General features: G+C 34.9%; 1 protein-coding gene across 1 annotated transcript in view; it reads left to right on the plus strand.

Annotated features, from left to right (window-relative positions):
• ANKRD13C (ankyrin repeat domain 13C) overlaps nt 1-25,390 on the plus strand; it is an 89,056-nt gene that overhangs the window by 18,548 nt on the left and 45,118 nt on the right. The window contains exons 2-5 of the mRNA XM_068964817.1: nt 13,658-13,699; nt 19,360-19,464; nt 22,851-22,936; nt 24,097-24,142. Of these exons, the coding sequence (XP_068820918.1) occupies nt 13,658-13,699; nt 19,360-19,464; nt 22,851-22,936; nt 24,097-24,142 (279 nt within the window). The remainder of the gene's footprint in view (nt 1-13,657; nt 13,700-19,359; nt 19,465-22,850; nt 22,937-24,096; nt 24,143-25,390) is intronic.

The raw sequence follows: 25,390 nt of genomic DNA on the forward strand, positions 1-25,390 counted from the left end.
TTTTGAGTAATGCTCACATGAGCACTTGTATATGTTTTGTGTGGAGATGTTTCCATTTTCTTGGGTGTATATCTTTTGCTGGCTCATGTGTTAAGTCTGTGTTTACCATTTTGACGAATTGCCAAACTATTTTCCAAAGTAGTTGCACTGTTTCACTAGCCCAAGAACAGTGTTTGAAGATTTCAATTTCTCCTCCTTGCCAACATTTGTTGTTACCTGTCTTTGGTTATAGGTATCCAAGTGAGCATAAAGTTGCATCTGCTTGTGGTTTTAATTTGTACTTCCTTAGTGGCTAGTGGTATTGAGCATATTTTCATGTGCTTTTTGGCCATTTGTATATCTTCTTTGGAGAAATGGCTATTCATATATTCCCAGTTTTAAATTGGGTTGTCTTTTTATTATTTAGTTGTAAGAGTTCTTTATATATTCTGGATAAAAAAAACCCTTATCATATATATGATTCGCAGACTATTTTCTTCCTTTGTAGGTTGTCTTTTTCCTCTTCTTGATGGTATCCTTTATAACATAAAATGTAATTTTGGTGAAATCCAGTTTATTTTCTTTTTGCTGTGCTTTTGGTGTATCTTGGAAACCATTACCTAATTAAAGATCACAAAAATTTACTCTTTGTTTTTTCTCCTAAGGATTTTAGAGTTTTAATCTTAACCTTTAGGTCTGTGATCTTTTTTTAAATTATTTTTTGATGGTGTGATTGATACATATTTCTGTCCTTATGCAAGTACATACTATATTGATTATTGTGGTTTGTAGAAAGTTTTGAAATTGGAAAGTATGACTTCTCCAACTTTGTTGTTTTTTTCCCAAGATTGTTTTGAATATTTTGGGTCCCTTGAATTTTTGTATGAATTTTTGGATCATCTTGTCAGTTTTCAACAAAAAGCCAGCTGTGTTTTAATGGAGAGTGCTTTGAGTTTATGGACCAATTTAGGGAGCATTGCCATCTTAACAATATTTAATCCATGAATTTGGGGTATTTAGATATTATTTAATTTTTTTCAATAGTATCTTCTAGTTTTTGGAGTAGAAGCCTTGTACCATTCTTATCTTTTGAGTTACGTGCAGCAACTCTTCAATCCCTCAGCTGTTTGATTTCTTTGTATTTAGAGTGTCATAGGAAAGTACTTAAATATCAGTTTGTTCTTTTAGCTTCAGCATGTAGAGGAGTTTCTGCTGCTTTTTCTCTTGGACGTTGAGAGAAAAGCAAGGGCAATATGCTTGCCCTTTCCCATACTAGAGCTGAATGAATCATTCCAGGATGGAAAAGCAGAAAAAAAAAAATCCATTTGAGAGTCTTTGAAAATGGTTATTATAAAAGAAGCATCAATATAAGTATCCTAAGACTCTATTAAGAACTGTAAGAAATAGAAGTTTAGAAGATAATTGCCTTGTTTTTTAGTAACACATAAAGCAGTTTGTTTCTTTAAAACTGGTAAATCATGATGTGAAGAAAACTGTCCAAATTATCAAGATTCTATGGGAAATTAAAAAAATATAGTTACTTCATTTTAAAATATCTAAATTGAATACAGTAAAAAAGTCTTGACAGTAACACTGATGAAAGAAATTGAAGAGTAAATAAACAGACAAAAAGATATACCGTGTTCATGGTTTGGAAGAATTAATATTGTTAAAATGGCTGTACCATCCAAAGAAGCCTACAGATTTATTGCAGTCCCTATCAAAACACCAAGGGTGTTTTTCCGTAGAACTAGAATGAATAATTCTAAAATTTGTTTGGAAACACAAAAGACCCTAATTAGCAAAAGAAATCTTGAGAAAGAACAGAACTGGAGGGATCAAGCTTCCTGACTTCAGAATACTATAAAAATACAGGAACCAAAACAGTATGGTATTGGCATAAAAAGAGACATTTAGATCAATGGAACAGAACAGAAAGCTCAGAAATAAACCCATGCATGTTGGTCAGTTAGTCTGTGACAGAGGAGGCAAGAATACACAATGGAGAAAATACAGTCTCTTTAATAAGTGATGCTGGGAAAACTGGACAGCTTACATGTCAAAGAATGAGATTAGAACAGTTTCTAACACCATATATTTATTAAAATAAGCTCAAAATGAATTAAAGACCTAAATGTAAGACCAGTACTTCCTAGAGGAAAACATAGACAAAACACTCTTTGATGTAAATAGTACCAATATTTTTTTTAATCTGTTGCCTAAGCAAAGGAAATAAAAATAAACAAATGGGACCTTGTTAAACCAGGAAGCATTTGCATAGTGAAAGAAACCATTGACAAAATGAGAAGACTACCTATGGAATGGGAGAAAATATTTGCACATGATCTGACCAACAAGGGGTTAATATCCAAAATACATAAACAGCTCATACAGCTCAACATTAAAAAAAAAAAGAAACCTAATTAAAAAGTGTGCAGAAGGTCTGCATAAACAGTTTTCCAAAGAAGATATACAAATTGCTAAGAGACACGTTAATTATCAGAGAAATGCAAATTAAAATCACAGTCATCTCACACTTGTCAGAATGGCTGTCATCAAAAAGAACACAAATAGTAAATCAACTGTACTCTAATAAAAATTAATAAAAAAAACATGAATAACATACTCACAAGGATATGGAGAAAAGGGAACCTACACTGTTGTAAGGAATGCAAATTGGTGTGGCTGCTATGGAAAACAGTAAGGCAATTTCTCAAAAAAGTAAAAATAGAACCAGCAGTTTTACTCTAGGGTATTTATCTGAATGAAACTGAAAACACTTATTTGAAAAGATACATGCATCCCCAGTGTTCATAGCAGCATTCTTTTCAATTGCCAAAGTATGGAAGCAACCTGAGTGTCCATTAAATATGAATGGAAGAAAATGTGATTTATATACAATGGAATATTACTCAGCCATAAAAATGTGAAATTTTGTTTTATGTAGCAACATGGATGAATGTGTAGCAACATGGATGAACTTGAAGTGAAATAAGTCAGACAGAAACAAATACTGTATGATATTACTTACATGTGGATTCTAAAAAGTAAAATAGACCAGTGAATATAACAAAAAACAAACAGTCGCAGATATAGAGAACAAACTAATGGTTATCAGTGGGGAGAAGCAAAAGGAGACAAGAGGAGGGTATCAGAATAAGAGATACAGACCACTATGTGCAAAATAAATAAGCTATAAGGATACATAATATAATACAGACAATATAGCCTATACTTTATAACTATAAATGGAATATATCCTTTAAAATTGTGAATCACTGTGTTATACACCTGAAACTTGCATACTGTTGTATATTAGCAGTTTTCTCATTGGGTATCAGACTAGTTGGGCTTGAGTCATGTGTCTTCCCTGTTCATTTTCTTAAGGTATGGCATTTGTTACTAAGAGAAAACAATAGTGAAGAAATTCCAAAAATAGTAACTATGACATCTGGTAACTAAAGCAAAGAAAAGGACTTTCATACATCCTTGGAGAATAGTGAAAATTGTAAATTTTATTGTTGTGTTGGTGGTAAAGAAAAGAAAGCTATGACTGTCAATTGCTGATAAAATTGAATTTGAGGTAAAGTGATTTAAAAGTGCTAACAGAGTAATTATATTTTGATAGAAGGTATGATCATTAGCACTCATAAAGTTATTGCATGTTTATGCACTCATCAAAAAAGTATAAAAAAAATAGCAAAGTATTAATGAAGATAGAGAAATAAAATCAAAGTAGGACTTCTGCCTCTAGTAATGATGAGCTAGATAATTAGGACCAGTCTTCTTTAGAAGCAAATAAGAATAAAATTCCAGCAGAACTATTCAGATCCCTAAAGGATGATGCCATCAAGGTTTTGCATTCATTATGTCAGCAAATCTGGAAGACCCAGCAGTGGCCACAGGACTGGAAATGGTCAGTCCTCATCCCAATTCCCAAGAAGGGTAGTACTAATGAATGTGCTAACCATTAGACAGTCACACTTATCTTCCATGGTAGTAAGGTCATGCTTAAAATATTGCATGCTAAGCTTCAGCATTACGTGAACCAAGAACTTCCAGATGTCCAGGCTGGGTTTAGAAAAGGAAGAGGAACTAGAGGTCAAATTGGCAACATTTGCTGGATTAAAGAGAAAGCAAGGGAATTTCAGAAAACATCTATCTCTGTTTCATTGACTATGTTAAAGCCTTTGACTATGGATCATGACAAACTAGACAGCTCTTAGACAGATGAGAATACTAGACCATCTTGCCTGTCTCCTGAGAAACCCGTGTGCAGGTCAAGAAGCAACAGTTAGAATGTTGTATGGAACAACTGATTGGTTTAAGATCTAGAAAGGAGTATGACAGGGCTGTTTGCTGTCACCTTGTTTGTTTAACCTATACACTGAGCACATCATGAGAAATGCTGGGCTACATGAGTTAAAAGCTGGAATCAAGATAGGGGGGAGAAACATCAACAGTCTCCTGTGCGAATGATACCACTCTAATAGCGGAAAGCAAAGAGGAATTAAAGAACCTCTTGATGAGGGTGAAGGAGAGTGAAAGAGCCCATTTAACTAAATATTAAAAAAACTAAGGTCATGGCATCTGGACCCATTACTGCATAGCAAATAGACGGGGAGAAGGTGGAAGTAGTGACAGATTTCTTCTTCTTGGGCTCCTAAATCACTGTGGATGGTGACTAGTCATGAACTCAGAAGACGACTGCTTCTTGGCAGGAAAGCAATGATAAACCTAGACAGTGTGTTGAAAAGCAGAGACATTACTCTGCCGACAAAGGTCCGTATAGTCAAGGTTATGGTCTTCTCAGTGGTCACATATGGTTGTGAGAGCTGTACCGTAAAGAAGGCAGAGAACGTCAAAGAATTGATGCCATAGAAATCTGGTGCTGGAGAAGACTCCTGAAAGTCCCTTGGATAGCAAGATCAAACTAGTCAATCTTAAGGGAGATCAACCCTGAATATTCACTGGAGGGACTGATGCTGAAGCTCCAGTATTTTGGTCATCTGATGCGAACAGATGACTCTTTGGAAAAGTTCAAGATGCTGGGAAAGATTGAGGGCAGGAGAAGAGGGTGTCAGAGGATGAGATGTCTGCATGGCATCACCAATACAATGAACATGAACTTGAGCAAACTCTGGGAGATGCTGAGGGATAGGGAGGCCTGGCATGTTGCAGTCCATGGGATCACAAAGAGTAGGACACAACTGGGCGACTGAACAACAACAAAGAATAAAATATTCTACTTTAAGGGCATTGAAGATCTAATGAGGTAGGAAGGAACCCCTGGTCCAAAATCTGGCAGAAGATGAAAACCCAAAGAAGTGAGCCTAACACTTGAGGTTATATTTCCCCAGTAGCTTTTGTGAATCCTGAAGAAGTGGTTAAGAGGCGGAGTGGTATTTTTGACAGTCTCAGTGAGCTAAGAGGACAAAAGATAGAGATTGAGCTTCCCTAGTGGCTTGATGGTAAAGAATTTGCCTGCGCTGCAGGAGACCTGGGTTCGATCCCTGGATTGGGAAGAGCTCCTGGAAAAGGAAATCGCTATTCACACCAGTGTTCTTGCCTGGAGAATTACATGGACAGAGTAGCCTGGAGTGCCACAGTCCATGGGGTTGCAAAGAGTAGGACTAACACTTTCACTTTCAGGGCCTACCAGGTGTGAGGTATCTATTAAAAATGCTGGTCTTTGGGATGAAAACTTGAAGAGCTGCAGCTTGGGAATAAGGGTCAGTTGCAGGTAAATCAGCTCTGTTACAGGGTGAATCATACTTTTGAGTCTTGAGGGCCAGAAAAAAATATCAGTCCCTGGGTTAGTCTAGTACCCCCAGCCATATGGCAGAAACAAATGAAAGTCTGAAGGATTTGTTTCTTAGGCTCCAGGATTTTTGCATAAGGAGTTAGTTAAATATCACATTCAGCTTATAGATGACCAGCATTACAGGGAAACTGGACAACATGAATGAGAAGCAGTAAAAGAAACAATCATCAGAGCTTCACTTATTGTAATTATTATTAGGAACTATTTTTCATTATTTAATAGAAGTATAGTTGATTAATAATGTTATACTAGTTTCTGGTGTATTGCAAAGTATTTCAGTTATTCATATGCATACTCTTTTTCAGATTTTTCCATTATAGTTTATTATAAGATACTGAATTTAGTTCTCTGTGCTATTTACAGTAGGACCTTGTTGTTTATCTGTTTTAAGTATAGTAGTTTGTATGGACAGACACTTTAGATGACAATGTTTATGAGTTTCTTGGAGGATGAGAGACAGGGTTGAATATTTTAGTAGAGAACTTGGAACTATGAAAATTGAAATAAAATATCTGGAAAAGAACTAAGTAGAAATTCTCAAATGGAAATGTATAATCCTGAGTTAAAAACAAAATCAATGGGCTTAATAACAGTTTAGATCCTGAGGAAGACTGAACTTATGATCTTGGAAATATGTCAGAAGAAAATATAATGAAAAAGGGGAAGAAATGTTTTAAAAACTAAAAAGGTAACAGCAGTTTTATGTTAATTGAACAACAGGAGAGAAGAGAGAGGATATGGGGCTAAAGGGATATTTGAGAAGACAATTGCTGAGAATTTTCAAAAATTGATGAAAGATACCATTTCAGAGATTTAAGAAGCCCAGTTCAGTTCTTTTCAGTCACTCAGTCGTGCCTGACTCTTTGTGACCCCATGGACTGCAGCATGCCAAGCTTCCCTGTCCATCACCAGCTCCCGGAGCTTACTCAAACTCATGTCCATAGAGGCAGTGATGTCATCCAACCATCTCATCTGCTGTTGTCCCCTTCTCCTCCTGCCTTCAATCTTTCTCAGCCTCAGGGTCTTTTTCAATGAGTCAGTTCTTCACATCAGGTGGCCAAAGTCTTGGAGTGTTAGCTTCAGCATCAGTCCTTCCAATGAACACCCCGGACTGATATCCTTTAGGATGGAATGGCTGGACTCCTTGCAGTCCAAGGGACTCTCAAGAGTCTTTTCCAACATCACAGTTCAAAGCATCAATTCTTCAGTGCTCAGTTTTTTTAATAGTCCAACTCTCACATCCATACATGACTACTGGAAAAACCATAGCTTTGACTAGACAGACCTTTGTTGGCAAAGTGATGTCTCTGCTTTTTAATCTGCTATCTAGGTTGGTCATAGCTTTCCTTCCAAGGAGTAAGCATCTTTTAATTTCATGGCTGCATCACCATCTGCAGTGATTTTGGAGCCCCCCAAAAATAAAGTCTCTCACTGTTTACATTTTTTCCCCATCTACTTGCCATGAAGTGATGGGACCAGATGCCATGATCTTCATTTTCTGAATGTTGAGTTTTAAGCCGACTATTTCACTCTCCTCTTTCACTTTCAACCAGAGGCTCTTTAGTTCTTCACTTTCTGCCATAAGGGTAGTGTCATGAGGATAACTGAGGTTATTGATATTTCTTCTGGCAATCTTGATTCCAGCTTGTGCTTCATCCAGCCTGGCATTTTGCATGATGTACTCTGCATGTAATTTAAATAAGCAGAGTGACAGTATGCAGCCGTGATGTACTCTTTTCCTGATTTGGAACCAGTCTGTTGTTCCATGTCCAGTTCTAACTTGCTTCTTGACCTGTGTACAGATTTCTCAGGAGGCAGGTCAGATGGTCTGGTATTCCCATCTCTTTAAGAATTTTCCATAGTTTGTTGTGATCTACATAGTCAAAGGCTTTAGTGTAGTCAATAAAGCAGAAGTAGATGTTTTTCTGGAACTCTCTTGTTTTTTCGATGATCCAGCCGATGTTGGGAATTTGATCTCTGTTTCTTCTGCCTTTTCTAAATCCAGCTTGAACATATGGAAGTTCATGGTTCATGTGCTGTTGAAGCCTGGCTTGGAGAATTTTGAGCATGACTTGACTAGTATGTGAGATGAGTGCAATTGTGCAGTAGTTTGAGCATTCTTTGGCATTGCCTTTCTTTGGGATTGGAATGAAAACTGACCTTTTCCAGTCCCGTGGCCACTGCTGAGTTTTCCAAATGTGCTGGCATATTGAGTGCAGTACTTTCACAGCATCATTTTTTAGGATTTGAAATAGCTCAACTGGAATTTCATCATCTCAACTAACGTTGTTTGTAATGATGCTTCCTAAGGCCCACTTGACTTCACATTCCAGGATATCTGGCTCTAGGTGAGTGATCACACCATCGTGGTTATCTGAGTCATCAAGATCGTTTTTTGTATGATTCTTCTATGTATTCTTGCCACCTCTTCTTCTTCTTTTTTTTTTTTTTTTCTTGCCACCTCTTCTTAATATCTTCTGCTTCTGTTAGGTCCATACAATTTCTGTCCTTTGTTGAGCCTATCTTTGCATGACATGTTCCTTTGGTATCTCTAATTTTCTTGAAGAGATCTCTAGTCTTTCCCATTCTATTGTTTTCCTCTTTTTTTTTGCATTGATCACCCAGAAAGGCTTCTTATCTCTCCTTGCTATTCTTTGGAGCTCTGCATTCAAATGGGTTTATCTTTCCTTTTCTCCTTTGCCTTTTTCATCTTTTTTTTTTTTCTCAGCTATTTGTAAGGCCTCCTCAGACAACCATTTTGCCTTTTTGCATTTCTTTTTCTTAAAGATGGTCTTGATCACTGCCTCCTATACAGTGTCACGAACCTTGGTCCATAGTTCTTTATTCACTCTATCAGATCTAATCCCTTGAATCTGTTTCTCACTTCCACTGTATAATCATAAAGAATTTGATTTAAGTCATACTGAATGGTCTAGTGGTTTTCCCTACTTTCTTCAGATTTAAATCTGAATTTGGCAATAAGGAGTTCACGATCTGAGTCACAGTCAGCTCTGGGTCTTGTTTTTGCTGACTGTATAGAGCTTCTCCATCTTTGGCTGCAAAGAATATTACGAATCTGATTTCAGTGTTGACCATCTGGTGATGTCTGTGTGTAGAGTCTTCTCTTGTGTTGTTGTTGGAAGAGGGTGTTTGCTATGACCAGTGCGTTCTCTTGGCAAAACCCAGAATAAAAAAAAAGAATTGCACATTAGAATGAGATGGCTGAAAAAAAAACTTAAGTGCTGCCAGAAAATTCGTATTACTTTAGAAAGAACAGTAGAAATTCCTATAGCTGACTTCTCAACAAGAAAGAAAACCATAAGACCATATAGAATACTGAAGAAAAGAACAGCTAATCAAGAATTATATACCCCTTACAGTACCCTTTGAAGTTGAATAAACATTTGCAAACAAAACCTAAGAGAATTCACTTATCAGACCACCACTAAAAGAAATACTGAAGGATGTATTTCAGATAGAAAAAAAGTGATTCTGAAGTAGAAAGGAATGAAGAGCAACAAAAGTGGTAAGAAATCCTAAATGAATATTGACTGTAAGGTTCAAATAGAAACTCATGAGACTAGATAACAGCGTGTCAGTCTGGATGGAGGGAATGAAGTTAGTGTTCTAAGGTCACTGACTTGCTCTCAAGGGTAATGTGCCATTTACTGTGAGAATTTGATAAATCAAGGATGCATATTGTAAACTTTAGAGCTGTGCTATCTAATAGAAAGCCAGTGCAAGCCTCTCTTAAAACTAAATTTTCTATTAGCCTTATAAAATAGAAGTAGGTTAAATTAATTTTAATACTACATTTTATTTAACCCAAAATATCTGAAACATTATTTTAATGTGATGATCAATATAAAACATTATTGAAATATTTTACATTCTTGTTTTTCATACTAAAGTCTTAAAAAACCTACTTATGGCGCATCTCAGTTCAGACCAGCCACACTTCAAATACTCAATAACCACATATAGCTACCATATTGGACAGTGCATGTCTAGGATAACTACTATAAAAATAGTAAAAATAAATACATACCTTCCACCCACAGATAGAAAACCAAAAAATGGAAATATGAAAATAATCAATTTGGAAAAAGGTAGGAAGATGAGAAAAAGAAATGGAAAACTGGCAAGACAGATATTGAAAGCACAAAAGAAAGCACAATGCTGGAAGGAAGAGTTAAACTCCAATAATATCCTTAGTGGCTCAGCTGGTAGAGAATCCGCCTGCCATATGGGTAGACCTGGGCTCTATCTCTGGGTTGGGATGATGCCCTGGAGAAGGGAATGGCTATCCACTCCAGTATTCTGGCCTGGAGAATTCCATGGACTGTATAGTTTGTGGGGTTACAAAAAGTTGGACATGACTGAGCAACTTTCACTTCAATATGATTAAGTACAATATATGAGACTGGATTAAATGCTCTAACAGTTAAATGATAAATACTGTCTTACTGTATGAAAAAACACCCAACTGCATACAATTGGAAACATATCTGAAATACAACATGTAAAAATTGAACGTGAAAGGAGTGAAAAATATATTCCATGTAAATAACAGTCAAAAAATTGGTATAGTTGTGTTAACATCATGTGATTGTAGTAGGTTAGTCACTAGGTGGTGTCCGACTCTTGCACCCCATGGACTGTAGCCTCCCAGACTCCTCTGTCCATGGAATTCTCCAGGCAAGAATACAGGGGGAGGGGGGGTTGCCATTTCCTTCTCCAGTATTAACATCATAATAGAATTTAAAGCAGAAAATACTGAGATAAAGAGAGGTGCTTCAAGATGAAAAAATCATTCATTTTACCGGCAAAGTAATTACAAATTAATAACATAGGCTGAAAATATACCAAGCAAATATTGCTAGAAATATAAGAAGATATAGAAATCCCCATTATAGTGGGAGATTTTAGCTTTCCTCTTTTTAACAATAAGCTGACAAGAAAACCAGTAAGGATACAAAAAGTATGAACAACACAAACTGGGCCTAGTATGTTTATTTGAAATGTTGTACCCCAGACCCTCAGGTTACATGTTGTTTTCAAACATACAGAAAACATTTACAAAAATTGATTAAACTTGACCATAAAGCAACTTTCAACATGTTTCAGACTGAAATTATATTGAGTTTGTTCTCTGATCACATTGCAATTAATCTAGAGATTAGTGATCAAAAGATAAAGATACTAGGAAAAGGTGAAAAACCAAGCATCTAAGAATCCATTTCGAGAAATTAGGAAAAGAACAACTTAATTTACCTAATTTCCCAACTTAAGTCTATTTCACCCAAATAACAGAAGAAAAGAAATAATAAAGGCAACAATTATTAGAACAGATGTTAGGTAGCAACATGCCAAAACTTTGTTCTTTAAAAAGATGCGTAAAATTAATGAACCTCAGACTGATCAAATAAGAAACACAAATAACAGATGTGAACGAAAACTGGGGCATCTGTGTAAGTTTTAATGTCATTGATAAATCGTAGAAGGATATTTATGAACAAAATGTATGACAATAGATGACAATTTAGATGACATAGACAGAATCCTAGAAAAACATTGTCAAAACATACACAAAAAGGAATTAGGAAACATCAGTACTCTTGTCATTATGAATCCATAATAAAAATGTTCACTCTAAGGAAATTCAAGGGCCAAATAGTTTTATAAACATGTTCTTATAAACATGTAGGAAAAATAACATGAAAACTTTTACAGTTACATTACCCAATTATGGAAATATTCGAGTGTGCAACCCTTGCCTAAGGTAATGCCTGTTGCATTTTAGTGATATTTTTAGGGTTTGTTGCTATCAGTCAGAGCTTTTTCTGAAGCCTTCATTCATGAATGCTTATTGACTGTATTTTGAATGTTATATGTGTATTGGAAGCATTTCATACCCATAAATGAATAAAATATGTATCTAGTTGTACTGAGGTTAATGTCTAATGAAGGAGACAGATGTTTCTACATAAAATAAAAAGTACAGTTTAGTGTGAAAAGTGCTTCAATAAAGAGATAGGTATAGAGGGCTCTGGGAGCAGTGCAGAGGGACATCTGATTATCTAGAGAAGGCTTCAGTCGATAGAGGATGTTTGAGCTAAGCCCTAAAAGGTGAGTGTTAACTTGCTAGGCCAATGGGAAGGAATATTTAGCAAGAATTAACAAAATGTGTGTAAAATATCAAGAATCTGGGCTACTGGAGAATTTATTGCATGCAATTCAGATGAAATAGGGGTAAGAAAGAAAATAGGAGAAGAAAGGAAGGTAAGGACTTATCTCAAGAACCTTTTATGCCATGTTAAAGATAAAATGTGGACCATGGTCAAGCCTTTTAAGTGAAACTACAACATTGTCAAGTTTTTGTTTTAAAATTATTATTCCAGTTTAGAGAGGAGATTGAAATGGGAATTAAGAATGAAAGTCCAAAGTAAAGGCTTTGGTTTTGACCTAGTGTTGAGCTGTTTCTGGCATCAGTTTGTCAACAAGTTTTGTTTACTTTTTGTGACTCTTTTTGGTTTTGATAGAGATTTTCATAGAATGTAAATGCAACACATGAAATTAGTTCAATATTTATAAAAGGTGGAAGACGATCTTATTCTAACCAATCAAATTGGAAATTGATACTTGTATATGTAGATTTCTTTTTCTCTGGAGCTGATCAGAAACAAATGTTTATAATAACAAGGTATTGACTTTAGCAAAACAGAAAATGGTACAGACCCACCTAGATTTAGCATATTGAGACAGAGGAAATTGTTTACCTTTGCAATATATTCTTTTTTTTTAATTGAAGTATAATTGATATACAACATTTTATTACTTTCAGGTCTATAACTTAATGTTTTCATGTTTGTATATAGTGAAGTGATTACCACAAGAAGTCTGATTAATATACATCACCATACATAGTTCAAAATTATTTTTTCTTTTGATGATAGCTTTTAAGATCTACATTTAACAACTTTCAAATGCAGTATAATAGTAACCATGCCATATGTTACATCCCCACAACTTAATTTCTTAACTGAAAGTTTGTACCTTTTAATTCTCTTCACCCATTTCACCTGCTCTCCTATTCTTCACCTTTGGCAATCATCAGTTTGTTCTCTCTCTCTCTCTCTCTCTCTGTGTATATATATATATGTATGTATTTTTTAAAAATCCACATATAGGTGAGACTATGGTATTTGTCTCTATCTGACTTTTTTCACTTAGCATAATGCCCTCACTGTCCATCTGTGTTGCTGCAGATGGCAGGATTTCATTCTTTTGTTAATGGCCAAATAACATTCCATTGAATGTGTAATACATACAGACACACACACATTTTATCCATATGTCTGTCGATGGGTGCCTAGTTTGTTTCCATATCTTGGCTATTGTAAATAATGCTGCAGTGAACATGGGGGTGAATATATTTTTTCCAGTTAGTGTTTTCATTTTCTTTTATTTTTTTTAAAACTTGAGGACAGGATTGAATCTTACTGAGATGAGGAAGGATGAGTGTGTAGTAGGTATTTAAACTGTGTGCTGAATGAACAAAGGTTGATACAGAGAAATAACCAACAAAGGAATCTGACATCTTTTTGAAGGAGAAGTCCCAAAATAAAATGGATATTTTTCATGGGAGGTGGAGGAAACACAAGTAGGATATGCTGTGTTTAGAAACCATTGCGTCCTCTGACCTTGACTTTACCACATAAGGAGGATCGTTTTGTAGTCACATTATTTTTGCTTAAAATTTGTCAGTGAACTTTCTGAAGGAGCAGAAACCATTTAAAAATAATTTTTCCAGTGTTTTTATACTAATTTGATTTGTTTTTGTTTCTGTTTTAGGAAACACTCCTTTACATCTTGCTGTGATGTTAGGAAATAAAGGTTAGTAAATATTTTCTTTTTTTGTTGTTGTATAGTCATGTATAATCAGTTTTATTACTGCAGATGGTGACTGCAGCCATGAAATTAAAAGATGCTTACTCCTTGGAAGGAAAGTTATGACCAACCTAGAGAGCATATTGAAAAGCAGAGACATTACTTTGCCAACAAAGGTCCGTCTAGTCAAGGTTATGGTTTTTCCAGTAGTCATGTATGGATGTGAGAGTTGGACTATAAAGAAAGATGAGCACCGAAGAATTGATGAGTTTGAACTGTGGTGTTGGAGAAGACTCTTGAGAGTCCCTTGGACTGCAAGGAGATCCAACCAGTCCATTCTAAAGGAGATTAGCCCTGGGTGTTCTTTGGAAGGAATGATGCTAAAGCTGAAACTCTAGTATTGTGGCCACCTCATGCGAAGAGTTGACTCATTGGAAAAGACTCTGATGCTGGGAGGGACTAGGGGCAGGAGGATCCTGATAGAGGATGAGATGGCTTGATGGCATCACTGACTCAATGGACATGAGTTTCAGTCAACTCCGGGAGTTGGTGATTGACAGGGGTCCTGGACTGCTGCAGTCCATGGGGTCGCAAAGAGTCGGACACAACTGAGTGACTGAACTGAACTGAATCAGTTTTAAACTGACTTCACTCATGTGTAATCAGTTTTAAAATTTTAAGATGAGTTTTATGTTTTGAATTTTAAAACATTCACCTGGTTATTTGATTTGCTAGAGTCTAAGATTCAGTATATTAAAAAGCACAACTACTTTCTCATTTTTCATAGCACTTTTTTCAAAGAGTTAGTGAAAATCTTATACTAACCTTTATGCCTTTTGAAGCTGTTTTCCTTGTTTGGTTATTTTTCAAGTCAGTATAATATCAGGAGACTCTTGTTTCCAAATATCAAGTTTTATTAATTATTATAATATTTTTAATATTCATAGAGTTTTATAAGATTCTTTAATATGGACTATTCTTTATAAACTCATAAGTCTAGAATTATTTTGATAGGTCATAAAAAGTTAGTACTTGTTTATTCTTCAGAGCAAAAAAACAGCTCACGGATGATTTAAAAGATCTCCTTTTTTTAAAAAAAATTATTTATTTATTTGGCTGCACTGTGTTTTAGTTGCAGCATGTGAGATCTTAGTTCCCTGATCAGGGATGGAATTTGTGCCCTCTGCAGGGGGAGCATGGAGTCTTAGCCACAGGAGCATGGAGTCTTAGCCACTGGACCACCAGGAAATTCCCAAAAGATCTACTTTTTAAGCCTATTCCCAGATGCCATAATTATCTGGATTCCCAGTTATCTTGAAAAGTGAGGTTCTAGCAACTGATTGACAACCTTCTGAGTGCTAGATTTTAAAATTTTGGATGTCTTTGATAAAAATCTTCAGAAAGATAATTTTTTAACACTTTTCTGATGTTCTAACCATATCATGAACATCTGTTATTGTTATATACTATGAAATAGCTGTTGCTGTAAACGTTTGATCTGAAAGATAATACTACATAGATTGGCCACCTGATGTGAAGAGCTGACTCATTGAAAAAGACCCTGGTGCTGGGAAAGACTGAAAGCAAAAGGAAAAGAGGGCAGCAGAGGATGAGATGGTTAGATAGCATCACTGACTCAGTGGACATGAATTTGAGCAAACTCCAGAAGATAGTAAAGGACAGGGAAGCCTGGCATGCTGCAGTCCTTGGGGCTGCAAAGAGTCAGACATGACTTAGCGACTGAACAGCAACAACAAAACTGGGGACTCAAATTTTAGTTAGTTAGGCTGTTTTTTTCCTCCTTACAGAGAAGAGACTCACTCAAGTAACTTTTAAGTAAAGAGAGATTCATTGAGAGGCTAAATATTAAATTCGAGCTATGGGGACTATCTATGTCTCAGGAAGAGTAGTAACAAAAGGCAGTTTGGGAGATCAGCTTTCATTTCCCCTTTCCTCCCCTTCTCCCCTCCCTTCCTTCCTTCCTTCCTCTCTTTCTCTTCCCTTCCTTTCTTCCCTCCCCTCCGCAACCACCCTCCCCCCCCACAACCTTCCTCCTTCCTTCCCTTCATATATGTATGTATATCTATCCATCTGTATCAATCATCTGGTCTGTTTCTTATGGTGTATCTACTGTTCTTTATTTACATATATAATATTCTGTCTTTTCTTGATTGATTTTTCTCTGTTTATTGAAATTGACCATGACCCAAAATAAGTGTTCTAAGTTCCTGAATCTTGAAGGCTTTCTGATTTCAGTGTTCAATTTCTTAGGTTCCTGAATTTCTGAACAGAAAGTTTGATTGGGCCAGTTCATCTTTAGCCAAGTCACAGTGATGAGTGACTAGCGATCTCATGAATTGTGTTTGGGATATGTAGTTACTCATATAAAATTAGCTTTAGTGAGACTGACTAGGAGAGAGTTGGGGTAGAAGAGGGTATCAAGAACACAGAGGAAGAATATTTAGCAGGACTGTTGGTAGGGCAGACCATGATAGTCATCTCTACACCTTGGTGAAAAGAAAGATACAGTTAGCTAAATTTGACCAATAATAGCTTATGCCTTCTTTTGAAGAACTTTGGATCAGAACTTTAGAAAATAACTGAAATGTATTCATTTGCAATGTGCTAGATGCTTTTTCAGGGCTTTATACATGTTTACTCATTTAACATAGCAACCATGTGAGGAAGATTCTGTCGTTGTCCCCATTTTACAGATGAAAAAAGTTAGCTCTGAAATGTTAAGCAGCTTTCCTAGGGAGAAGTAACAGAGTTTTGACTTGAACTTGGAGTATCTTATGTCAGAGCCTGGATTCCTAATCATTATGGTGGTTGGCATTGCTCTCTTTTCACTGTGAATCATTTGAAAAGAAAATGGTCTAAATCAAAGTCAGCTAACATGTAGCCTGCTTCCCTCCTGTCTTTGTTATAGTCATAGTTAATTTGATGCCAAGTCTGACTGCTATTCTAAATTTAACACTTTAATAGTAAATATATATTTACCAGAATTTGAATGTGAAATGAAACATATTTACTGTCCTAGGTCCTAATTTTTGGTGGAGGAGGTTTTGCTGTGTTTCATCATAGGATTGTATCGGCCTATCCAAAATTGTTTCACAGAACATTTGATTCATGGGAAGTAATTTTTAGAGGAAAATAGTGATTTGGAAAATAGTGGCTTAATACATATTGAGCAGTTTTTTGTTTTTTTTTTAAATTGTGGACCTTAGCACCTTTGAGGTGCTAATATTCATTGTGACATTCTGAATTGGAGCCTTCTATTATAGAGTCATTGTTCCCTGTAGTTATTTGGTATTTTCTCTTTTTTACAAGTATCTTGAGAAACTGTAATTCTATGGAACATATTTTGGGAAACACTTGGTTAGATTATTCATGATCTGCAAATAATATCAGTTTTTGCTCTTCCTAAGTCCTTTTCATGTAGAGTAGGTACAGCCATTAATATACCTATCAATTTATAATTTTCCATTTACATTTTTCCAGTTATATATTCTTTTTCTACTTTTTCCTATTTGACCTTTTAATATTTTTGGTATTTAGTTGCATAGGCGTGAGACTGAAATAGGTAGTGGAAGATAAAACATATACCTTATGTTTAATTCTGTACCACCATTCAGTCTGTGCTACTCTGTTCTCTTTTATCTTCTCCCTTAGAGGTGTGCTGTGAAGGGCACTTTTTATTTGTATACATATTTGTAAACACAGTAAAAATTCCCAGGGCATTCAAACATTTGTTGATTGAATTAGAGAAAGATACCGTATAACTTACACACTTGTATTTACTTCTTTCCCTCATCTTAACCTACTGAATAACCTGTTTTTCACTAGTGAAATCTTAATTTTTTCTGAATTTCTGGTGGGTATATTGGCCATGTTGGCTAGGAAGAGTTTCACTTATGGATTTGAGTTGAAATGGAGAAGAACATTATAGTTAAAGGAGATTTCAGTGTACATATATTTTTATGTACTACTAGCAGACTTTCTTAAACACCTTTGTGAAATTTCTGTATTTGTTTTACTTACTTAATATAATGTCCTGCTAGTGTAGGTATTTCTTCTATTACTAGAAATAGCGCTAATACCATTCTTCCTTCACCTCAGCTCACTTGCATTACAACGGTCATAACACTCTTATTTCCTTCAGAGCCCTTAACATTATTTTTTTTATTTACTGCTTTACTTAATTATATTTTAACATAATATGTGAGCTCTCTGATTATCTTTGTTTTCACTGCTTATATCTAGGACCTAGAACTTAGAAATGGCATATAATAGGAACTTGACAAATATATGCTAAAAGACTGATTGGATGAATGAATCATTCATTTAGGGAATTTAAGTTGGATAGCTATCTTAAATTTCCCATGAGCCTTGTTTCAGATGTTTTACTGCCTGTTAATATGCTTACTGTTTTTAATTTAAGAAAAATTTCCTCAGCCTATACATAGGTCTATACCTTAGACTTTTTTTTCCTATTGTAGAAAACTATTATTCATGTTGTCATATATTATGTTAGTTCTTATTGTAAGACTTGGTTCAGATTACGACATATCCTCAGTGTTAAATGTTGGAAATGCCCTAGCCACTGAGTTGGAAACGGCAAGTATTATATAGATAAAACAGTTGAAACCACAAAATCCATTGATAAAGTACTATGTAAATTAATTTTCCCATGAATAACTGAAAATGTTGACAGTGATGATTTAAAACCACCACCCCTGAACTTACCAGCTAAGATCCAAGAGGCTGAGTTCCCTCAGTGCATCCTAAAATATCCAGTGTTGAGAATTCCCTGGTGGTCTAGTGGTTAGAACGTCATGTTTCCATTGCAGGGAGTGCAGGTTTGATCCTGGTTGGGGAACTAAGATCCTGCATGGGAAACTAAGATCCTGCATGCCGTGTGACCAGCCCCCCAAAGTCCAGTGTTTTGGGAACTTTTGTCCTGATCATAGATTTTTAACTGTAATTTTCCTGTCTCTTGTGGCAGTCTTCAGTGTTTCTCTTAAGTTTCAGCAGGCAACTGTGCCTGGGCCGGATGGTGAGCCAAGTATACCTTTTTTGATTATTTTATTACCTTTTTATTACTTTTTTTGATTACTAGAAAGACTGTCCAGATTTGTCCTTATAAACAAGTTTTTGTCCCCTTTGGGTATTTTTCTGAACTAAACAAGCTGTAAAAGTTGAAAAATAATATGGAAACATCAGTGATTCTTTTTGCAAATACTTTTTTTTCCCCTTGAAATAAATAATGAACTTTCCATTTGACCTTGCAGATAGTCCTCTTCTGGGTCTTATTAGTTAGTAGAAGTTTTTATGTAAATTGCTTTTGAGTTTCTTGAGTAATTTTTTATAATATGGAAACATTCTTAAAATATTCTTGGAAACAATTATTAGGGAACATAATGTTTTGTTTGCAGAGAGATCCAATTTATTTTTAGGTACTAGAATAGATAATTCTTGAATCTAAGGATTGGAAATAACATGGTTGGATACATAGGAATTAAAAAAATTACTTAATTCTCTATAGTACAATGCTTATTTCATAGATGTTTATATTAACTTGATACCTTGAATTTTTACATGAATTTTTAATTTAGAGATTCTGAAAATTGCATCATATTTGATATTATTACCGTTCTATGTTTCAGAATGTGCCCATTTACTTTTGGCTCACAATGCTCCAGTAAAGGTGAAAAATGCTCAGGGATGGAGCCCGCTGGCGGAAGCCATCAGTTATGGAGATAGACAGATGAGTAAGCAATATAAATTACTATTGTTGTTATGTATTCTAAAAATATGAAATGATGCATTTGACATATTTTTCATTTGGTGTAACTTTCCATACTATGAAGAATTTACAGCTACTTATAAACTTATGTATGAATTATTCTTGACTATATATATATTGCCATATATATATAAATGTACCATCCCTCAGGGTCATCCCAGTGCACCAGTCCTGACCCTGCCTCATGCATCGAACCTAGGCTGGCGATCTATTTCACATATAATAATATACATGTATTCAATGCTGTTCTCTCAAATCATCCCACCCTTGCCTTCTCCCACAGAGTCCAAAAGTTTGTTCTTTATATCTGTGTCTCTTTTGCTGTCTTGCAATGTCTTTTCCTCATAGTGTATCATGTAAGCTTTGTGAAAACTCAAGTCATCAATATGTTTCTTTTTCAGCTTTTCATTTCTGGCTCCTAGAACAGTGCTTGGCATATGTATTTGTTCAGTGAATTAATGAAGATAATTAAAACTACAAGGAAGATTTGAGATTAATCAATAATTTAAAAATTTCTGAAAAGTATTATATTAGATTTTTATTTATTATCACTCTCCTGAGATACTCAAAACTTAAAAAATTTTTTTTAAAGAAAGTAATGACATTTGTTATAGAAAGTTCGGAAATTATTGAGGAAAACAGCTGGTGACTTTTTGGTCACTTGGTGACTCAGTTGGTAAAGAATCTACCTGCAATGCAAGAGACCTGGGTTTGATCCCTGGGTCAGGAAGTTCTGGAGAAGGAAATGGCAACCCACTCCAGTATTCTTGCCTGGAAGATCCCATGGACAGAGGAGACTGGCAGGCTACTGTCCATGGGGTTGCAAAGAATTGGACATTACTCAATGACTAAACCAACACCAATGACATTTGTTGTAGCTAATTTTATTTTATTTGTCAATCACTGTTAATAAGATTCTTATAATATGGGAGTACAAATATTGACTCCCCCAGATATGCTAATAATTTTGTCTGATTGTGTTCTGAGTGTTTCCATAAGTTGATGTTATATTTTAATGTGAAATCTCATAGAACAGGAATCTTTTTGCACACATCACTATGTTATATGTAGTTGCTGTCACTACATTTTAAATAATATTTGGTCATTTTAATAATTTTCTATGTATTGAAGGTCTTCAGTCAGTTTTAGTATATTTAGTTGATGGAAACTGTATGGTTTCTGCTTTTAATTAAGATGCTTTTTCTTTTTAGGAAATTAATTATTTTTGTTCTTTATGTGAACGAGGTTCTGTTTTGATCTGAATAAAGGTAGATTGAATAAACTATTTGCATTTATAGTGGCAAAGAATTATAGAAAAAATTCTATACTTAGATAATATAGTTTTGATATTAAATTATAACAAACATGATTTTGAATCCTAATTTATCTAGGTAATTGGTCCTTAGACTATTTGGATTTTATAGGCCAGAAAAGAATTTTATTTGAAGATTGATGTAGGTAGCTGAAGTTTTCATTTTAGCATCAGTTCAGTTCACTTACTTAGTCATGTCCAACTCTTTGCGACCCCATGAACCACAGCACGCCAAGCCTCCCTATCCATCATCAACTCCTGGAGTTTACCCAAACCCATGTCCATTGAGTCGGTGATGCCATCCAACCATCTCATCCTCTGTCATCCCCTTCTCCTCCTGCCCTCAATCTTTTGCAGCATCAGGGTCTTTTCAAATGAGTCAGCTCCTTGCATCAGGTGGCCAAAGTATTGGAGTTGCAGCTTCAACATCAGTCCTTCCATTGAACACCCCGGACTGATCTCCTTTAGGATGAACTGGTTGGATCTCCTTGCAGTCCAAGGGACTCTCAAGAGTCTTCTCCAACACTAGAGTTCAAAAGCAGCAATTCTTGATCCCTCAGCTTCCCCTGGTGGCTCAGAGGTTAAAGCGTCTGCCTATAATGCGGGAGACCTGGGTTCGATCCCTGGGTCGGGAAGATCCCCTGGAGAAGGAAATGGCAACCCACTTCAGTATTCTTGCCTGGAGAATCCCATGAATAGAGGAGCCTGGTGGGCTACAGTCCTCGGGGTCAGAAAGAGTCGGACACTGACTTCACTTTCACTTTCACTTTCAGCTTCCTTTATCGTCCAACTCTCATATCCATACATGACTACTGGAAAAACCATAGCCTTTACTGGACGGACCTTTGTTGACAAAGTAATGTCTCTGTTTTTTAATATGCTTTCTAGGTTGGTCATAACTTTCCTTCCAAGGAGTGTCTTTTACTTTCATGGCTGCAATCAGCATCTGCAGTGATTTTGGAGCCCAAAAAAATAAAGTCAGCCACTGTTCCCATTGTTTCCCCATCTGTTTGCCATGAAGTGATGGGACTGGCTGCCATGATTTTAGTTTTCTGAATCTTGAGCTTTAAGCCAACTTTTTCACTCTCCTCTTTCACCATGTATTGATGTATACATTCTCCACCCCACTAATACATTTTTTATCTTATTTTATTCAAGGCTAATATTTTCTCTTATTTCAGTAAATGTGAGAGATTGATTGAGTTTGCTGGTATATTTTAGACCTTCATTCTAATAAACAAAATTTCTGTTTACCTAATTGCAGGCACAGTAGTAAGCAGTTAATTTTGAGCCTCTATAGTAACTCTTTATAGTAGATTTTACTTGAGATTTACTATAGATTTTAATATAGATTCATTCTTACTTGACAAATGAAAAAAAGAAAGTGAAGTTTAGGAAAATTAATTAAGTGTTCCATATTGACACAGCTAGTAAGTAGTAAAGCTGTGGTTTGCACTTAAGCAATTTGTCTAAATATCTGTTAACTATTGAGAAGACACTGGAGGGTTTCAGGGGTTTTTTAAGAGTCTGAAGTTCTTTTTCCAGATAGAATAGGATTCTTTTTAGTATTTTTTATGCTATGTTGGTAGTATGTGAGAGCAAGTACAGTCTCAAGTAAAAGAAGAACAGAGTCAACTGATAAAATTTTGTAATTACATTTTTAGAAAAATAATATCTAGTATGATTCTTGAGATTTTCTATCTTTGAGATCATCTTTTAGATCACTGTCAACAACAGGACACTGCATCATCTGACTGAGGTTGGTAATCTTGACTCAGTCAGATGGAGCCTTGCTAATGATTAAAAACCACCAAAGCTAGTATGACTGTAAGTTGATGTCGAGGTATCTCCTTTCAGTTTTTCTTGAGGATCATAACAGCTTTGCCAAAGATATTTTCTAACATATTCACAATATCTGTATTATATCTGTGTGTAATAATCCAGTGGTATTTCTTAGCATGGTGACATTTTTTTTCACAATTTTTTTTGACGTATAATTAGCAGTCTAACATGGCAAAATTTTTTAATTTAAATTTTAGTTACAGCTCTTTTAAGGAAGCTTAAGCAGCAATCCAGGGAAAGTGTTGAAGAAAAACGACCTCGATTATTAAAAGCCCTGAAAGAGGTAAGCTCAATTTCTTGACTGATTTTGTACCTAAACTGTAATTGAAAGTGTACTTTTATGCATTTTAAAAATGCAGTTTAATTTTTCGCTAATTATTAAGGGTCAAGAAATAGTAAAAATCCTGCTTCAATTAAGCAATAATGACATTAAAAAATACTAATTACCGTATGTAATCTTATGGGAAGCATTATTTGCTTTGAACTTAGAAGGTAGATAAAGAATTATTGCTCTCAATAAATTAGGTAACAGCTCTAAGAAAAAAGAAGGTAAATGATAATTAATGGAAGTAATTTTCCTTTGTTCTTTGGATTCAAAAATTTTCTCTGAGCAGAAGCTGCTACTGCTAGTAGGGGCAGTTTGCATTTTCTATATGTAACAAAACTGTTTATCTATCCTACTCCATGGTGGTACAGCTGGGTGTAGTGGTACAGAAAGGGAGAGAAGTTTGTTTTCTGTTATTTTTTCTCTTTATTTTGGATGCCTGAAAAAACTGGGAGAAAGACCTATGACTGTGTCTTCTTTTAGGTATGCTATTTTTTGAAATCTCAAGGGATAAATTTTTTGAGACTATTTGATTAATAGTTCCTTGAAGAGTTATAGTTTTTGTTGTTTAGCTTCTAATTTAAGAAATAAAAACATTGTCTATAGATAATATGATGACAGATTTTTTCAGATTTAGAAAACTTGTGTTACCACTTTATAGAAAAAGTTTCTGTTGCGGTGAATGATTTTATTAGATCATGATGAGCCTACACAATAATCATTTTAGAAGTTTTTTTAAAAAACACTTCTAAAGTTATTAACTATATTCACGATACTACTCATTTTGTTTTGGTTATACTGAGAAGTGGAATATTTATTGATGTAAATTTAAATGCCTATCAGTTTTATGTGATTAAAACGTTCTTGTAAAATCTAAAGTGGTCTGTATTTTCCTCTGTGGATACGTGTAGTAATGTCTGCTATTGTAGTATTATTTTAAGCAGTAAGTATACATACATATTTTGGTTCTTTCTCTGACTCCATAATTGAAATTATTTCCTTTTTCTGTCTGTAGATCTTTAATGATAACAGATTTTTTTTAAAGCAAAATGTGATGCAGGTATAAGAGCTGTTAACTAAGGTATGCATTTACTAATTATACATACTTCATTTCTCAGCTAGGTGACTTTTATCTCGAACTTCACTGGGATTTTCAAAGCTGGGGTAAGAATGTGCTATGTTTTACTGTGTAATATGTAGGTATGCAAAAATAACTATTAAATAGACATGTTAAAATAACCAATACTTGCTGTAAGGAAATTTAAATATTTTTCATCATGTTGAATATAATGGTTATAAAGCCCTGTGTGTGTGTGAGTCGCTCAGTTCTGTCTGACTCTTTGAGACCCCATGGTCTATAGCTTGCTAGGCTCCTCTGTCTGTGGAATTTTCCAGGCAAGAATACTGGAGTGGGTTGCTGTTCCCTTCTCCAGTCAGTGGATCTTCCCAACCCAGGGATTGAACCCAGGTCTCCCACAGCGCAGCCAGACTGTTTACCGTCTGAGCCACCAGGGAAGCCCATAAAACCCTATAGTAATATTTAATTATCCCAACCTGATTAGTAACTTCCATAATTATTTTTTTAAGGGAAAAAATTGTATTATTTAAAAATGAAATGCTGGTTCAAATATAATAATTTAATGTAAGAAATTTTCAGAGAGAAGAGAAGAATAACTATGGGATTATTAGATTACCGAATTTAGGGAAATTTGATATATAGTATTTAGATACCTAAATGTGAAGAATTTGGTTAGTATTAATTGAATTTGTATATTTTCTCATCTTTCAATCACTTTTGCTGCTTTATTACATACTTTATAGCCACTGTCTTAACACATTGGTTGCACACCATTCCACTTGTTTATAAAAGATGTTAATTCCTAGATATTTTACAGTCATTTTTGATTTACCTCAGTAAGGTATTTCTCTCTTTCTCATTTTAAACATGAGTCTACTTAGGAAACTTTTGTGTTCAAATAGGAAGCTTGATCCTAGTGACCTATACTTTACTAAATAAATAACTACCAAACAACTGACTTTTGGGTTAAACATTTTTTAATGTAGTCTATATATAAATTGGATATAGTGTGCTTATGTGTTTTTTAAAAGCATCTGAATTAATCTTTATGATGTAAACATTTGAATGCTTATTATCACAAAAATAATCATAAAGATAAATCATAAAATTATCATAACAATAAATCAGATATTGACAGAGACCACTCTAGAGATGACTATTAATGTTTCATATGAATATTTTCAAACTCTCTTCAATGCTTATGAACATGTGTTTGTACACACATATAAATATAAGTTTATATGTGTATATATAGCCTCAGAATTAGTTTTTTAAATGAAATCATACAATTATTATGCATTTTGTCATTTTTACTTTATCATAAATATCTTACA

This window comes from Capricornis sumatraensis, chromosome 2 (assembly GCF_032405125.1).
Source record: "Capricornis sumatraensis isolate serow.1 chromosome 2, serow.2, whole genome shotgun sequence".
Taxonomy (NCBI): domain Eukaryota; kingdom Metazoa; phylum Chordata; class Mammalia; order Artiodactyla; family Bovidae; genus Capricornis; species Capricornis sumatraensis.